The following is a 17,299-nucleotide window of genomic DNA, read 5'->3' on the forward strand; positions in this document are numbered from 1 at the left end:
AGCAGGAAAATAATATTAAAAAAAGACAAACCAACTCACCTTTTTCCCATTTTACTTCAATTTAATGCCACTTCCATCGACCTTGTTTGCCTTCAGCAGCCCCTGAGGGAAGGAGGAGCCTGGTGAGGAACTGTCCAGGCATGAGCTGGGCGGATTTCACAAGGGGTTTTGCTCACCTTTGGACACTAAACTCTGATGAATTATTGTTTTTTTCCAACTCTCTGCCCTCATCAACCAGTTCCTCATGGGAAAAAAGGCACAAAATGGGCTGGACTGGAGCTTTTTTGCAAAGCACAGGCCTCCAGGGTGGGTTTGTTCATCTTTTTTTATTTGATTTTTAAAAGATCTCCAAATGGAGCTTTTCTGTATTCCCAGTTTTCATTTGTGAAGCAAGGAGAGGGTTTCATCCCTCATCCTCAGCCCATGGCAGCAACAGAAAGTGCTCTCCCTGGGAAGGGGCTCCATGTGCACCCAGCCATGCTGGGAAAGGTCCTGTCACGATCCCTGCTGTCCAAGTCCTTCCACATTCCCCTTCTCCCAAGAAAATGAGCTGGGAGAACCAGCCCTGGTGGGCAAGAGCTCCATCATAATGGCCAAGTTGTTCCTTATAATGGCAATTTCTTAGAAACAGTTTGGGGATTAACTTGTAAAGAAAAAAAAACATATCCAATGATAAAAATGGCTCAAAACCCAACAGTTCTGGGGGCTTAGCCTTTGATTCCAGATCTTGAGCCAGCACTGATTTACAGCAGGGCCTGGTTTTTTTGTTATTTTCCATGTGCCCTTTGGAAAGCTGGGGGGCAGGAGGGGCAGACAGGTGATGACAAGCCCATGGTCCCCATCCCTGGAAGCGTTCAAGGCCAGGTTAGACTGGACTTGGAACAACCTGGGACAGTGGAAGGTGTCCCTGCCCATGGCAGGGGGTTGGAACTGAGCTTTAATGTCCCTTCCAACCAATTCCATTCCATGAGTCCATGATCCCCATCCTGGTCCCTTCAGAACCACCCTCCCAGCAAACACAGGAGGTCTGGCAGCTGATGATGGGGGGGGGAGCTTGAGACCCCCGAGATGCTGAGCCCAACCAGGCCAGGACAAAATGGCAACTGCAGCCCCCCCTTGCCTTTGGCGTCTCAAAATTACACCTGTACTCAATAATTAACATATTTTTTTGTTTTATTACCGAAATCTGCTCCCTCCAGACCTTCAACAGCTCCTTGAGCAAACAAGTCAATATTTTCTCCATTCACTAAGTTCTCATGACACATTTTAGGTCTCACTTGCACCCAGTCTTGGCTCCCACCCCAAACTAGCTCTGCACAGAAAGCACTAGCTCTGCACAGAAAGCACAACAGAAGAAACGTGTCAGTGTTGAGTTATACATTTTTATTTTCTAATAGGTACAATACTAAAATAAACACAAATTAAAAAAAAGTTTTATTAAAACAAAACTGTACAAAAAAGCAGTTATACTACATTTTAATTACAGAACAGTCTACTGTCCAAAAGGCACTAATCCAGAATAGGAGATACAATGATACAGGACTCATTTGAACTATTTTAATCAATACAATAGAGCACTTGTTTCTCTGTCCATTCACATACAGAAACAAGGACTTTTGCTACAGTCATTACACATTGTTATAAATATGAGCCCTACGTGTAAAGGTGCAGTATCGCTCTCCCTGGGCCGCGGGTCGGTTCAAACAATGAATGATTCTCATTAAATTAAAAAAGAAAAAAAACAGGAAAGGACACAAGGGAAGAGGTTGATACTTGGGGTTTTCGCAGCACCTGCCAGCAGAGGAAGGTGTGTGATGGACATAAACCCTCACCTGCATTTCGGGTGGGAACACTTGGGCTGGTTTCCTCAAGGGTCTGGGGTGGAACTGAAGGGGAACTTCCATCACCTCGTGCCCAAAGCTCTGCATTAGTTATTTCACTGCATCCTGTTTTATCCAGTTCTCCTCTGACCCTTTCTTTCCCTGGATAAATAACAATTCCCAAACACACCAAGGGGTCTCAAGTTTTCTAAACTATTCCTTCTCTCCTTGCAACGAGCCATTGGCACCTTGCAGGTAAAGGCAGTGATTTGGAGAAGGTTTTTGGAATATTCTTAACCATCAGTGTCTTCACTGCAAGGGCATCGTGAGCAGATGGACCCTGTCTCACAAGGCTGCTCCAACTGTCCTTGAATCAGAGGCCCAAACTCCCCCAAAGCCACCAGAGATGCCCCTGGGATGGAAGGATGTTCCTGAGGCAGCACAGGGAGAGTTACAACCCATCACCTCTCCAACCTGCCTTCCTGAAAGCAAAGCTCCCCCTCAGCAGCCAACTGTGGGGAACAAACCTCCCCGTGGCCCCTTCCTCCATCACCCCCTTCATGGTGTTGCCAGAGATCCACCCCCCGGGACACCCCACTGCTTCTCTGGTACCTCTTTATCCATAAACAACTTCCCACCACGAGGATCTGTTCATCCTCCCCCCACATTTATCCGACTTCATGTTTTTCCCCCCCGAAATGTCAGGTTGAGGGCCAGCAAGGACACCACGGACTGGGGATGGTGCTCAGAGAACAACCACACGAAAAGGAATCAACCAGCACAGGAATATTTGACTTGATGATGATGAGCAACATGAAATATCTTGTCTTTAAGCTGAACAAGCAGCCCTTAAGATCAAGACCGGGGTGTACCTGAAGGGTTTGATGATGATGAAGATGATGATGATGAGCAGCATCACCTGACTCGTTCCCGGTGGAGGAGGCTGAAGGCGGAGCGGGAGAGGGATACTGCACCTTTGGAACAGTGTCATACACATAAGACAAAGACAGGCATCTGGATGTTAACAAAAATAAGTAACAAAGAAATATGATTAAACAAAATCTCTTCTCACATCATCCTATACTACATCCTCCTTCTGCTTAGCAGAAAATTGTACGTACACAAAAATACAAATACACAATTTTGTAGAACAGTCTGATTTTAATATATTTATATATATTTATATTTATATGAGTGGCAGGTTAGTTCATTATATAGAGCTTTTTGCACTTTTGGCTCATATGCAACAAGGCTTTATAAATTCAGCTTTAGCTTTCATTCAGGTTTTATAGCTTCTTGAACATTTGTTTTCACATTTAAAGCAGCATCCAATTTGCAAGAGGAGTTGGTGGTGGCTACAGCAAGGATCGGGTCAAGAGGTTATTTGGGGGCGAGGGAGAGGAGAATATACATTCCAGTGTGTGTGTGTGTGTGTGTGTGCGAGTGCTCATGGAAAACAGCCCAGAGTGGGAACACACCACTCCAGGATCCCATGTTTTGCCTCTTGAGGTAGGTGGGACACCTACAGCAGATGAGACACAGGGGCCAGTTTGGTCGGGGCAAACAAACAGGAAGGTGGGAGATGCCAACAGAGGAAGGGATGGACAGGAAAGGACCCGCTGGAGCGACCAGCAGGGATGGGACACTCTTGGATCACTGATCTGGTGACACGTGGAGTGACAGGAGGCGACTGGAGCCATCCCACACGCCCCTCCACGGCCCGGAGACACGGCTGGCACGACCCCCAAGCCAAGATCAGTGGGACAAAACCAAGACACACAAACATGGACAGGAGGAACATGACCCTCCCCCCATGCTCTGCTGGGGGTTTGGTCCATTTTTGTGTGGCTCTGATGCTGTTCCACCACCCTTTCGCTTCTAGGTTTGAGACACTCCCTACACTGATCTGTTGTCACCCACTGTCCGTGACAATCACTTGGTTCAGAGAAGAGTATCAGTTCAAAAAGGCATCTCAGAGCAGGGGAAGGGTCCGTGTGTGCCACAGGCTCCACAGACTCTTGATTCCCATTAGGATCCCCACAGGATCATTGCTTATATCAACTCCCATCCACACCCTACAGGCTGATTTTCTGCTCTCTGCAGAAGAGTCCTCACAGCTTTCCTTGCCAACAGACATTCCCCAGGCTTTCCCACCTCGCATGTTCAGTTGTCAGAGTGAAAACATTTTGTTCCTAATGAAAAATAAAACATCTACATATGGATTGCTTTCATTTGCTGAACCCTTAAGTGGTACTAAAACACCTTCATAGTGTTCTGTTATCTCCTTTCACTCTGGTCAGAAGAAATTCTCCTTTAACATAAATTTTTAAACTACCATCGATATCTTTTTTTTTTTTTCTTTAAAACCCACATAAAATTCTCACCTTTACAAAATTATAACCACCTGCCAACAGTCAGGATTATTTTGATAAAATGTTTAGCAGGTGCCACTATGATAAACCTAGAAATAATTCAAAATATAGGAAGAAACTGCCTCTGGGATTCCAGAGAGGTTTTGGCTGCCCCATCCCTGGAAGTGTCCAAGGCCAGGTTGGACGGGGCTTGGAGCAACCTGGGATAGTGGAAGATGTTCCTGCCCATGGCATGAGGTGGGACTGGATGATCTTTAAGGTCCCTTCCAACCCAAACCATTCCATGATTCCAAAATGAGAGATTAAAGATGCATTTCAGGTTTTTCCATCCAGAGTCTGGTTATCCAGAGGTGGATTTTTAACACACAAGGCCCTTTGGATCTGCAATCCAAGAGGCAGTTTCCTACTGAATCCTATCCAAGCTTCCCCCCTCTTTGCCATCCACTCCAAATCAGAGATTGCAAAGGTTTGGTTGAGAAATGAGATCCCATCCCCCACCAGACTGAAAATCAAGAGGAGGAAGGAGCAGAGTTTTTTCCAGCCAGATTCTGCCGGGCTCTGGACTCATCTGGAGGGATGTGTGGAGGGATGCAGGGAGGGTTCTTTTCTTAAGAGGGAAATGAGGTCTAATCCTATTCCTCCAGCTCACTCTGGAGTCCTGTTCCTCACTTAGGCACTTTTAAAATTGACACTAACTAAAAAACCCTAAAATTCAAAAAGTACTGCACATATTTCACACTTCCCGGGCTTTCGGCGGCCTTGGGAAGATCATAAAGACCAAGAGGAAGACAGCCAAGGCAATTTGTCAGGAAAATAGTGCTCTCCATGGCCACAACTGACTTGTACTTGTCACCCTTTGACAGAACTGCTATGGAACTACATGGAGTTTAAACCTGTTATTCCTGGATTATCTTTAAGGTAAGAGCCTTTCCCACGGGGGGGTTCTGTGGCTTCATCCTACTGGATCTGACATCTGACTTCCAGAGGGATATGGGGCTTTCCCAGTCTAAGCCAGCAGCACTGGTGGGAGAAGTGCTGCCTGGAACCACCCAGGACAACTCTGGCAGCAAAATTAAGGAGGGTCGGCTTTGCTGAGACATTCCCGGAGCCAAAATCAAGGCAAAAAGGGTTTTTGCTTTTGGGTTTGTATTGCAACGGGTGATGGGATGGAAAATCTGTCCCTCAGGAAAGACCAAACAGGGCTCTGGTCCCACAGCAATTAAAAACGAGTCACCACCTTCAGTTCAGCATAAGTTTCTCAAGATGACACTCAAATTCAGGCAGAAGCCCAAAAAAAGAAGTAGAAAATTCAGTGTTATCCACTGAAAGATGGGAAGCTCAAAATCCAAACTCTGCTTTTTCTACTTTTTCATTTGGAAAAGTAACTTCAAGTTTTTCCAATCATCTTCAAATCTAAAATAACTTAATAACAACAATAATAATAAGCTACTCTGGTTGCAAAAAGTGATCCCAAACCCTGGGTGAACGAAGTGACAAAGGGAACCACCACACTCCTGGGAAAGCTGTGCAAATCCAAGCATCCTGTCCCAAATTCTCCTATTTAAAGCAGGCAACAGCACCTGAACCAGGAAAATCCACTCCAATTTAAAACAGGTTCCAATACTAAGAGCAAGCAAGACAAAATAAAATGGAACAAGAAAGGTTTGGAGCAACCTGGTCTATGGAAGTTGTCTCTGCCTATGGTAGGGGTGGGAATGAGACGAGCTTTAAGGTCCCTTCCAACCCAAACCATTCCATGATTCCATGAAAAAAATGCTCCCACCTTGTCCCTCTTCCATGGTCCAACCACCTTCTCTCACACAGGAGGCTGCAAGTGAAGAACCTGTTGTAAATTGGCTGAATTTATGAGCTAATTTTTGTTTTAATGGTGAAAGTAGGCAAAACTGGTCATATTTACTCTCTGCTGTGGACAATATAAATTTAGACTTCAATTAAGTAATGGATACAGCACCACCTGAAAGGCCAAAGGAAAGGTGAATGTCTCTAAACTTGGACTGAGGAAATATTAAAGCAATTCAAAGAGGTTTAACCAGAAATACACTGTTTGAAGGTAATAAAGTGCCTGTACAGGGAAAACAGAAGGAGAAGACCAGGCTGGATGGTGCTTGGAGCAAGCTGGGATAGTGGAAGGTGTCCCTGCCCACACCAGGGGGTGGAAAAAGATGGTTTTTAAGGTCCTTCCAACCCAAACCATTCTGGGATTCTGTGAGAAAGAAGATGGCACAAGTCACCAAGACAGTGAAAGGGGACAGAAGGCATGGAAGTCCAAGAAATAATTTAAATTATTATACTTAGAAGTCACTATTTCCCTGATTTTCTTATCTAGGTATCCAAACTGCAGTGAGGGAAGGGAGAGTTGCTAGTTTTCCATGCTGGGAAAACCCTGGAGCAGAAAGTCAGGAAGATTTCATAAGGCTGGATCAAACCTAAGCTTCAGCCCTACACTGGATTGCTTTTTATTAGGGTGGAAACAGTATATATCCTGTATTTGGGGACTGTAAAAACAACAGGTTCAGGTCAGAGTACTTCAGTATGGAAAAAACCATTGGTAAACCAGGAAAAAATAGGATGATCAGGATGTGAAGGAGCTTGGATGGAAGATAAAAAGAAACTACCTGTGGAAGAAGCATTGAAGTCTGGGCAAATAACATGTGACAAATTCAGGACCAAGAATCAACTTGAAAGTGAATGTTGGAGGAGGGACAGCTCAGAACACTCCACTGGAATTCCTTCAAGGAAATACAGGCCCCACGAAGGAAAGAAAGGAGACATCAGTTTAGCAAGAGGACTTGTGAGATATTTCTGAAGCACTCTGGCAATTGATGAAAGGATTTGTGGAAACCGGTTGCTTGAGGCACTGCAGCTGGAAAGAAACGGTGGTGACTGATCAAACTTGGTTCATGTTGAATGGTTTTGGGTAAAAGAGATTTATCAACAGAACTGGAACTTGGGTTACAGACATAAGGCACAACATGTTCTCTGATGGAAAGTTCTTGCTGCACAGAACCCCTGCAGAACTCGAATCTCTACAAATTACTCAATGTAACGAACAAGTTATAAAGGTAAAAGACAGATCCACCTCTTTGGAGTCACAGATTTACACAATTAAGGCCAGAAGGGACCAGTCTGTCACCTACAAGGAGACCCTGAATGTCAGGTGGCCTCCCACAATCCTCATGCAAACTCCCTGTTCCATAAACTTCATCCAAGGGGATGAACAAACCGTCCTGCCCTTCCAAATACGACGACGAAGAAATAAAAATCCCCTAATTGAAGTTTCTGCCTTTTTCACATCATTCTTTAAAACTTGGCCATATATATCCAATGGATTTATAAACATTCCCTCATCTCAAGAGCATTTATCTTCTCCAAGCACCTGGAGAAAGAGGACTGTGACTTAAAAAGCTCGAAAGGAAGGAAGTGGTGTAGAATTAACCAGTTCCTGCCCAATGAGCAGCTGTGCCAAGACGGAAATGTTTAGTTAAACTGAAAGGCAACTCTCTCTCTGGGAGACCTTCTAGCACCTTCCAGTGCCTAAAGGGGCTCCAGGAGAGCTGGAGAGGGACTTGGGACAAGGGCTGGAGGGACAGCACACAGGGAATGGCTTCCCACTGCCAGAGGGCAGGGAGAGATGGGATATGGGGAAGGAATTCTTGGCCGTGAGGGTGGGGAGGCCCTGGCACAGGTTGCCCAGAGAAGTTGTGGCTGCCCCTGGATCCCTGGAAGTGTCCAAGGTCTGGCTGGACAGGGCTTGGAGTAACCTGGGCTAGTGGAAGGTGTCCCTGCCCATGGCAGGGGGTGGGATGAGATGATCTTTAAGGTCCCTTCCAATCCAAACCATTCTGGGATTCTGGGAACTGCCCCTGCAACAAACTGAACAAGAGCATGGCTCAAATTCCCATGACAACTCCTCAACTGCTTCAATTACCACATCAATAAAGATTCCAGGATGTTTCCTCTTCTCAAGGAGCAGTTACAGATTTTGTGCTGGGTCTTTCCCAACAATATGTGGAATTTCCTCTTCACCACTCTGACCTAATGTACCTCCACCTAAACTCAGCCCCCTCCATCCAACACGCTGAAAGGTGAGATGCTCCTGCTGCTGGTTCCACTCCAAAATTCCATCAAACCTTTTAAAGAGAAGAACAGCCTGAATGTGTCAGGCAGAGTCCATGTCACTCTGGGCTCAGATCTGCTCACCTGCCATAATGTAGAAATGAAATGGAAAACCTGGTCAATGAGTTGATACTCAGAATTCCTGGCTCTGGTTTGCTCCTGAAGGATGTTTTCAGCCCTGTCACTACAGCCCTGTCAAAGAGAGAGGCAGAAACTTCACCAGCAGACTTAAAAAAAAAAATATATCCAAAGTCAAATGTGCTTTGAGGAATGGAATATATGCTTAATAATCTTAATGGAATATACTGGGTGAGAGATATTAATTAATAATTTACTTTCATTATCTCTTTGCCCTCCTCGAGCGATCTGATGGATAAACTGTGTAAGTAAAATGTATTTTTAAATCTCAAATGATGTCAAATATATCTCAGAAGGCTGAATTCAACCTCTTAATTAAAGAGGTGGGTTATTTAAGCTCCATGTGCCATCTCAGCGTTACATGGAAGACTTTAATTAGTCGAGGAGAGGGGAGAGGAGGGCAGGAAGCTGAATTGAGGCCGGTGACAGCAGCAAGTGAACACCTAAAAATGTATATTCTCGAAAAGAAGTTGTTCCCATTGGTACTGTGAGTGTAGTGCTGGAAGAACTGAAGTACCCACAGCTCTGCTCTGAACCACAGTGACACTGGGTGAGAGTCACACCAGGATTTCAGTGAAAAGAAGCTGAGAAGTAACTGGAAGATTCAAATAAGAGCTTGAGGAAGTTCCTAAATTCTTTTTTGATGGTGCTCATTTTAGTAAGTTTGACTAAGAATCTCTTCACATACCAAAAAACCCCAGAAACCTGTCTGATAAGTGACTGCAGTGGGAGAACAGCACTATGGAAAAATCTGGTCAACTTGAGGGTAAAAATGGAGCTCAGGCTCTGCAGTGCTCAAGGGCCAACAAATATTCACAGAAACAGAATTAAAAGGCACAGAAAACCCTCTGGCAGATGTTTTTTGAGAATCTAGCAACTTGTCAGGGAAAAATGATGGTGTCATTTTGGGTCACCACCACACACCGCTGGTGAATGGCAGGGATGGTGTCCAGCCAAACCTGCAGGTGCAGGATATTCTGAGGTTTTTTAAGGAAAAGGGGAGTTAGCTCCTGTCCCTACAGCATGTTAATTGGGACAGCAGAGAGCTCGAGGACACCGTGGCAACAAGTTCTGGTGAGGCTTCCAAAGAGACACCAGGAAGGGGAATTTGGAGGAGGACACAAGAGCCAGTTCCATTCCCTGCTCCAAGGGACCGGAGACCAAACGGTGCAGAGGTGAGAACATGAGATGAGTTCAGTGGAGTTCATGGCTCACCTTCCTCACCTCTACAACCCCAAAACAACGAGGAGAGCTAAACCAGCCCCTGGGCAATCTGTCACATATCTAAACATCCTTTTTGTCTCCAAAACTCACTGAGAAGCGACACGTACATGGAGTGGGGAACGGAAAACCAGGAGAAGCAGCTTTGCATAGAAAACTGGCCTCAGCTCAGCCCCTGCTGTTGTAAGTCACCATTCATTTAGGTCATTATTTAAGTTTACAGAGGGTCTGTGTTCCAAGTGTCACTAATAACAGTGGTATTAAAGAGAATTAGGGGGCGGAGGATCTCCTGTTTTCAGTCACAGAAAAGACAGAAATCCTTTTAATCGTGACCATGCCAATCCCCAGCGTTCTAAAGCAGCTAATTACACGTCAGGGACACCCAGTCATTCAAAGGAGCTGCCATCACTTCTCCTGCCATACTCCCATGCATTTATCCTGCCCATCCCAATTACCCTGGCTGCAGTTTGAAAGGATTTAGCACAAGTGTGCTGGGTGTTTTGATCAGCAGGATACACCCGCTGCCATGGAACTGAGAGGGAATAAATGGCAGGGAGAGGCTCCTGCCAAGCCATCTGAGGAGGAGATGCACTGTACATACAGAAACATCAAAGGCCCATCACCAGCTCACTCCAGTTCAATGCTTTTGGTTCATTCCTGCTTAAGCTGTTGGCTGGAGCACTCCAGACCTTCCTGAAAGAATGGGATAGAGCCCAGCACTGCAGCCATCCAACCCATTAGTTCATTTTCTGGTTCAGCCTCATTAAAAGGGGCGTTTAGAGTGTTTTGTGAATTTTCCCCCTGCACTCCAAATAGCAAATCCTTTTCTATCTCCATGACAGTTGTGGCTGACCCATTCCTGGAAGTGTCCAAGACCATGTTGGATGGCACTTGGAACAATCTGGGATAGTGGAAGGTGTCCCTGCCCATGGCAGGGCGGTGGAATGAGACGGCCTTTAAGGTCTTTAAGGTCTCTTCACACCCAAACCACAATTCTTGGATGAAAGCCACATGAAAACAGGCAGGAACAAACAAATCCAGGCTATTTTTAAGTGACAAGGCCTCTGTCTCACTGGTGCCACTGACATAACTTCCATTGGTCTGATTTGATTTATATTTGTTGGACAAAAACCAACATCAAATCACTGTCATGTTATTGACAGTCCTCAAAACACCCAACCCAGCTCTTCTGGTTATAACACATTTCTCACAAAGAAGATCATTTCTGTGTATTTCAAATTTGGATTTGTAGCTGCCATCTCCAGAAAGCCTCTGGTTTTCATCAATGTGCAACATCTTCAGTCAGACAGTTTAAACCCCATAAATTTGACAACAGTAGGAGAGGCTAAAACGAAGGTTTTAGGGCTGTGCCAAATGCCTGTTGGCCAAGAACTGCTCCAATATCCTGAGTAAATATCCCAGCTGCTAAAAAGCCCAACAGGGAATGCTCTAGTTTGAAATGTCTCTGTAACTCTTTTTGGGAACTGCGAGGTACTTTCTGGTCAGGTCATCAACATTCCCTTCCAAGGGATCACAGTGAAAACTCCCAACTCCACAAAACTCCATTAAAATGTCTGGGATCAGGATACAGCCCTGACTGCTGCCACAAACACACACCAAATCTGGGCCATCAACACATATTAAGGTCACTGACACGGAACACAGTTTTAAGACCAATCCTGCCACCAAAGAGTCCTGCCAAAAGCTACCCCAAACCAAAGATTATTGCCAAATCAAAGCTTAAGACTTTGATTGAAATAACATTATCAAGTTAAATAACTTCAGAGTGCAAGGCTTGAAATAAGAGTAAAGTTTATTTTAACAAAAACTCCTAAAATCTGCTGGTTAATTATTCAGTGAGTTTGAAAGAAGCTGATGAGCACTGGGAGGTGAGGGCTGCACTATGATGAGCTGGGCTGGGAGGAGGAACATAAACCTTCTGCTAAGAAAATTATTAATTAAAACAAGCTCAATTCCAGGGATAAAAAGGGGGGGGGAGAGTGATCTTTTCCAACTGAACATCCACAGCTCAGGATTATGGGCAAAATCTCACACTGAATCTTAGTAATTTGCAGGGAAAAGTGTGACTCCAGCTTTGGACTGGAGTTAAGCTCACACCCAGGGAACCACAATCCTGCATTAAGGCAGCAATTAATTTTGAGTTTTGGAAATTCTTACACCAATTTCAGTGCTTTTATCTATATGAAAAATCAAACCTTTTTCTTTATGAAACCCCGTTACAAGTACCATGGGTTTCTTTTTTCTAGCAGTGGCCAACAGCAAACACTTAAGGAAAGAGGATCCAAGTAATTATAATGTGACTTTTTCCCCATCAAACCCTTTCAGCTTCTGATAATGATCAATTTGTGATTTACTGACCCAGAATTTGTAGCTTATCACAGTAGTCACCAGTGGGCTTAAATGAACCACGATTTCTCCTCCAATATGTGGAATTTTTCAGCAGCAAGACAAGGATGAACCCTCACAAATGAAGGCAAAAACTGATCTACAAATCACAAATGTCACAAAAACATGAAAAACTTACCAGTCTTATGTTAGGCAATGAAACAGAGTTAAGTCAAATATCCCTGAAGAACTGTGTAAACAGAGCAAATAATTAATGAAAGTTCTAACTTATGGCTTGACTGGAGCCTGGAGCCAGACCCTGTAAATAAAGCTCCTCTCTATTAGTAAACTAGAAAAGTTAACTTTTATGAACAGCAAAACAGAAAAAAACCCCAACAAATTAAGAGGATTTCTTTTAACAAGTCAACATGTATAAATCAGAACTAGGGAACAGCCCAACCTGAGCAGCTCTGTTACAGAATCATAGAATAATTTTGGTCAGAAGAGACCTCTGGAGGTCTCTAATCCAACCCTGTCCAGTTGAGTTTTGAATATCCCCAAGGATGGGAATTCTACTGCCTTTTCAGATTGTTGTTCTGCCCCTCTGAGAAGGAAAATATTTCTCTTTATATTCATCTGGGATTTTCTTTGACGCAGCTTTAGCCCACTGTCCCTCACATCTTCGCCGTGCCCCTCTGAGAAGAGCCTGGCTCTGCCTCCCCTGGAACCACAGAGTATCCTGAGTTGGAAGGGACCCATGAGGATCACTGAAGTCCAACTCCTGACCCTGCACAGGCCCCCCCAATTAAAACCAACCTATAAGACAGTCAAAAACCAAAATACGGGACGTCCCCAGAGCCAGCCTGGACAAACCCAGCTCTTACGATCTCCCTCCACGTAATTTGTGCTCCAACCCTCACACCTCCTGCCCACACAAGGGTCCCACAAATGCTGGACAGAAAGGTCTAATCCCTTTCCACAACCTGCTGAAGACTCTTAATGAGGTCCCTTAATTGCTACAAGAGTGCACTGCTGACTCAAAGCCAACACGTGAGTAATGGGATTTCATTATAATCACATGTATGTTTATAGAGCATTCAGAAGATCAACAGAAACAAGTCTGCTGATTTTTATCAATTCATAATGCTTTTGCAAACGTTTGGGATCTCATACTTCAGGAGAAAAAGGTGGGGGAATTAAAAAAACAATCCATAAAAAAAGTGGAGGTAGAAATTGTTGTTTTAAGAAGACGGCAAGAGACAACAACTCAAGTATAAGGACTTTATGAGGGAAAAAGTAACAGCCAGAACTTACCCTATGAAGTTAAAAGCAACCTGTGCCCACCACAGAGGAGGAGCATCTTAAATAATTTCTTCTCTATTCACAGAACAAAAAGGTAGATCTGGTCTGCCACCAGACCCACTTCAAGGGAACCCACACAAGAACAAATTGCAGTAACTCCAGACTGGCTACAACAAACCACAACTGAACTGCAATGCTATAAAAACGAGGCTTAATTTCCAAGGAAGTCCAGAGACAGAAAGACAAAGAAGAGTCCCATAACATGGAAAAAAACCAGAAGAAAGGCTAAATTCCAGGAGACACCCTCCACCAATTCTTTCACTTACTCCAGATCACATTCACTTCTCCTGGTACCATCACACCAGCATCTGTTCCATCATGGCTAATTAATGTCAAACCAAAAGGTAATTCACTAACTGCAAATTGCTCACTGCAATTTTCCAAAATCAAGAAAACAGCCTTCCACAAAGACCCCGGGAACAGCCGAGCTCTCACTCCTGCCTCGTACCTCTTGACGCATAAAGAAAAGCCAAAGCAGACAGAAACACCCAAACACTGACACCACAGAACCAAGTGTCTGATTCCCCAGTTATTTGCTATTTCCTCTGGTAAGAGGGAAATGTGGGAAAGCAGAAAACTGGGATTTACCAGGAAGCTGCAGCCAAGGAGGATCTGCTCCTCTCCAGTCGCTCACCAGGGGTTTGTTTACCTGTTTAACCTTCAGAGAGGATATTGGTGCATCATGTCAGCGGCTTCCTGACAGTGACAAACAGAATTAAGACCAAATAATTCTACATTTGATGGTACAGACATACAGTTCCAGTGGTGCTACTTTGATCCTGCATCACATGAACCTATAACCAGGATACACAAGTCCTAATACTATTTTCATTCTCCCCTATTGCTTTAAAAAGGCAACGCCTCAAACAACGACTTTTTTTTTTCTTTTACAGATACTATAGTAAGCAATATTTCTTTCAAAATTGCAGCTGTCCAACACTTTGAGTCTGTTCTTTTTAAAATGAAACAGCCAGAACAAATGGTGGTGGCAAGACCAACGTAAAGAGGTCATCGATTATTAAAATCTCCTTACTATAAATCGTGGATGTTGCTTGTCAGCTCGGTGTGTGACTGTGGAATGAATAAGTAGGTAAAATTCCACTAAGGCTCGAGTTTGCTCGATCATTCTGCTGTGCAAAAATAGAAATAAAAGCTCTCCCCGTCCTTTTGCTCCTTAGTACCAAAACATTCATACAAAGCAGTGAGAAAAGAACTGCAGTGGTGCAACGTTGCTGATCCCAGTCCTGCCTTTCCTGAGTCCGCCCCGGTGCTACTTATGAATTTGCCTACTCGAGAAATGCAATAAAACAGAAAAAAAAAAAAAAAGACGGCTTCATTCTGCTTCAGTGATCTATATCCAAGGAAAGCACATAAATTTTCCAATGAAATCCATAAGTGAGAGTCGAGGCCAAGCCCTACCTATATATCTTCAAAGGTACAGAGACAAAGAGGTGCCAACCCGGTGCCCTCTGAAAGCACAAAATCTCCTCCACACTCGGGTCAGCAGTTTTCCCCAGATTAACAGATGTAAAGCTGATCTCGTCAGCCTGTGCCTGGAGGGGTTTGGACTGGCCAAAAACCTGCTGAGCAGCCACATTTTAGGGGTTCACGATGCTCTCTGAGAGTTCAGAGTGAGGAAGGGATGAGAACAAGGTGAGTAACAGCAACTTCCCTTCGTTCCCTCTGCCTCCAAAGTGGGAGAGAAAAGGGAAGCCCATCCCTCAGACTGAGCTGTTCTCCTCTTTTTTAAGCTATTCCCACATAAACTGGGAAGGTAAAATGGAATGTCGAGGAAACGCTGTGGAGATTTTTATACATCTCTCGTACAAAAATTTCCACGGGTTTTTAAATTTTTTTTCCTTGTTAACGTTTTTCTTGCCCGTCTCTAACACTTCCCGTGCTGTTTCCATCAAAATGTTTCCTCTTACCGGCAGCAACATATCATTTTATCAGGATGCCAGGAGATCATTTCCACACAATGCTAGCAGATGTAATTTTCTTAGATGCACACACAGTTCATCATTTAGATACTAAGATGACAAGGTGATCGCAGGGTGACTCTGCAATGCAAGTTTGCTGTTTGGTATTTGGAATTCTCAAATGATAAAAAAAAGACTTATCAAATATAAATATCTTTAAGAAAAAAGTAACAAAAGTGCTACATATGATCAAGGAAAACAATTCCATTAGTTCCTGCTACTTAAAGTAGGTTTGCTTTACAAATATTACCACATCCATTATCAGTATGGCTTCCAATTATTAATTAAATTGCTCGTAGCAGTATAGCTTTCTCACACCTTAACAAAGACAGAGTAAAGAGAACACAAAACATTCACACCCCATTTCTCAGGTAAGAGATCCTCCTGCCTTTAAACAAACAAAAAAGTTCATATTTAGGAGAATATTTATGCTCTGATGGTTTCTCTAGCAAAGGTCAGGTGTCAAAGTTCTCCAACAACCTTTCAGGCTACTCAGGACGTAGGCATCGGTTACACAGACGTGTAAAAATCCACTCACCCATTTTATGACCTTAACAACCTTCCTGGAAAACATTGCTTTCGAAAGTGGCAAAGTGGAGAGGGGAGGAGGGTGGGGACAGAGAAGGCGAGAGAGGAGGAACAAAAGGTGAAATAGTTAATGACAGATCAATAAGAGTCTAGACCTCTTCTGAGCAGGCACTGCCAGCCATGCCAAAAAGGAATAGTGGTTCTGAGAAGTGGACTGTTGTCCATTAGACATTCAGCTCATTTGTCATTTGATCCCAGGCTGGGCTTCAACCCATGGTCCCAGAGGCAGAAGGCAGCACTTCTCCACTAAGCCACGCAGCTTGTGAGAGCAGAGGATGTCTGTGTTGAATATGTGAACGCCAACGGAAAATATGGGAATGTGTTTCCAATGGACACTCTCAGCACAGCACCCAAAAGTAGATCAAGTCACTGTATGACCAGTGAGGCACGGCTTATTGCAGCTGGAAATCATTTATTCCCAGGCTGAAGTGGGGGTTCTAAGTGTTCTTTTTACTCTCTGTTGATGCTCCCAGTGTGGTGTCCATCGACCCTGTGCCACTACCTCAGCTTGCATCCTTTCAGTCTCAGGGAAGGGAAAGCGTACGGACTATTGTTTCAACACGATCTCTAAGGTTATCCAAGGTTTTTAAGTGTAGCCTAAGACTTGGAATCGAGGGCTGTCTAAAATACCTGGAAGCACTTTGAATGCTAAGACAGAGCAGCAAGATTTTTTTTTTTGATTTTTTTTTTTTTTTCTAGCCACTTGGGGCCGGGAGAGGGGAGGTTGGTTGGTTGATTGATTATTTATTGGGAATTAATACTGAGAGAGTATATGCAAAGGCTGAGGGCACCATGCCATCTTCACAGAACAAGACCCTAACAGCTAAACTGACGTACAAGAAACTGCAAAGTTATACTGTAAGAACACATATTAAGGACCGAGGAAAGTCTGCTAAGGTGCTACGTCTAAAACTAAGTTACTTCTTGCTTTGACCCTCCCCTCTCTTTGTATCAGTCGTCGTCGAGAGCCTCTGTCTTGATCTCGTTGGCTCCTTGCCGGGCCAGTGCCAGGATGGTGTGGTTGACTGCTGCCATCTCCACAGCTAAGGAAATGGGGTCTTGGTGGTCACTATGGCTAGTGCTGTCATCCTGGGAATGTGGGAAGGAGGAGAGAGAAGCAGGGTTATTCCACAGGTAGGAAATCGGTGGGTAAAATGAGTGTGTCCAGTAATGAGCTACGGGGCAGGGGACTGGTGGTTATGGGGGCAGAAAGTGAATTTACAAAGGGGGTTTAGGATTGATTTCCCTCACTGTGCAGACAAAGGAGTGGGGGACCCACCTTTCAAAGAAAATATTAGATGATAAAGATAGAAGTGATACACGGAGTAAGTCAGGA

General features: G+C 44.2%; 1 protein-coding gene across 10 annotated transcripts in view; it reads right to left on the reverse strand.

The window, feature by feature from the left end:
- Window positions 1-8,012: 8,012 nt before the first annotated feature.
- The window catches only part of HMBOX1 (homeobox containing 1), a 116,066-nt gene continuing 106,779 nt past the window's right edge, over window positions 8,013-17,299 (reverse strand). For 9 of the 10 annotated variants that reach the window (XM_039383384.1, XM_039383378.1, XM_039383383.1 and 6 more), the window contains one exon: window positions 8,013-17,052. In XM_039383384.1, the coding sequence (XP_039239318.1) occupies window positions 16,915-17,052 (138 nt within the window). In that variant the 3' untranslated portion in view covers window positions 8,013-16,914. The remainder of the gene's footprint in view (window positions 17,053-17,299) is intronic. The other variant, XM_039383381.1, reaches the window with a different exon arrangement.

This window comes from Pipra filicauda, unplaced genomic scaffold, assembly GCF_003945595.2.
Source record: "Pipra filicauda isolate LSUMZ 115617 unplaced genomic scaffold, ASM394559v2 scaffold307_size998922_pilon, whole genome shotgun sequence".
NCBI classification, from domain to species: Eukaryota; Metazoa; Chordata; class Aves; order Passeriformes; family Pipridae; genus Pipra; species Pipra filicauda.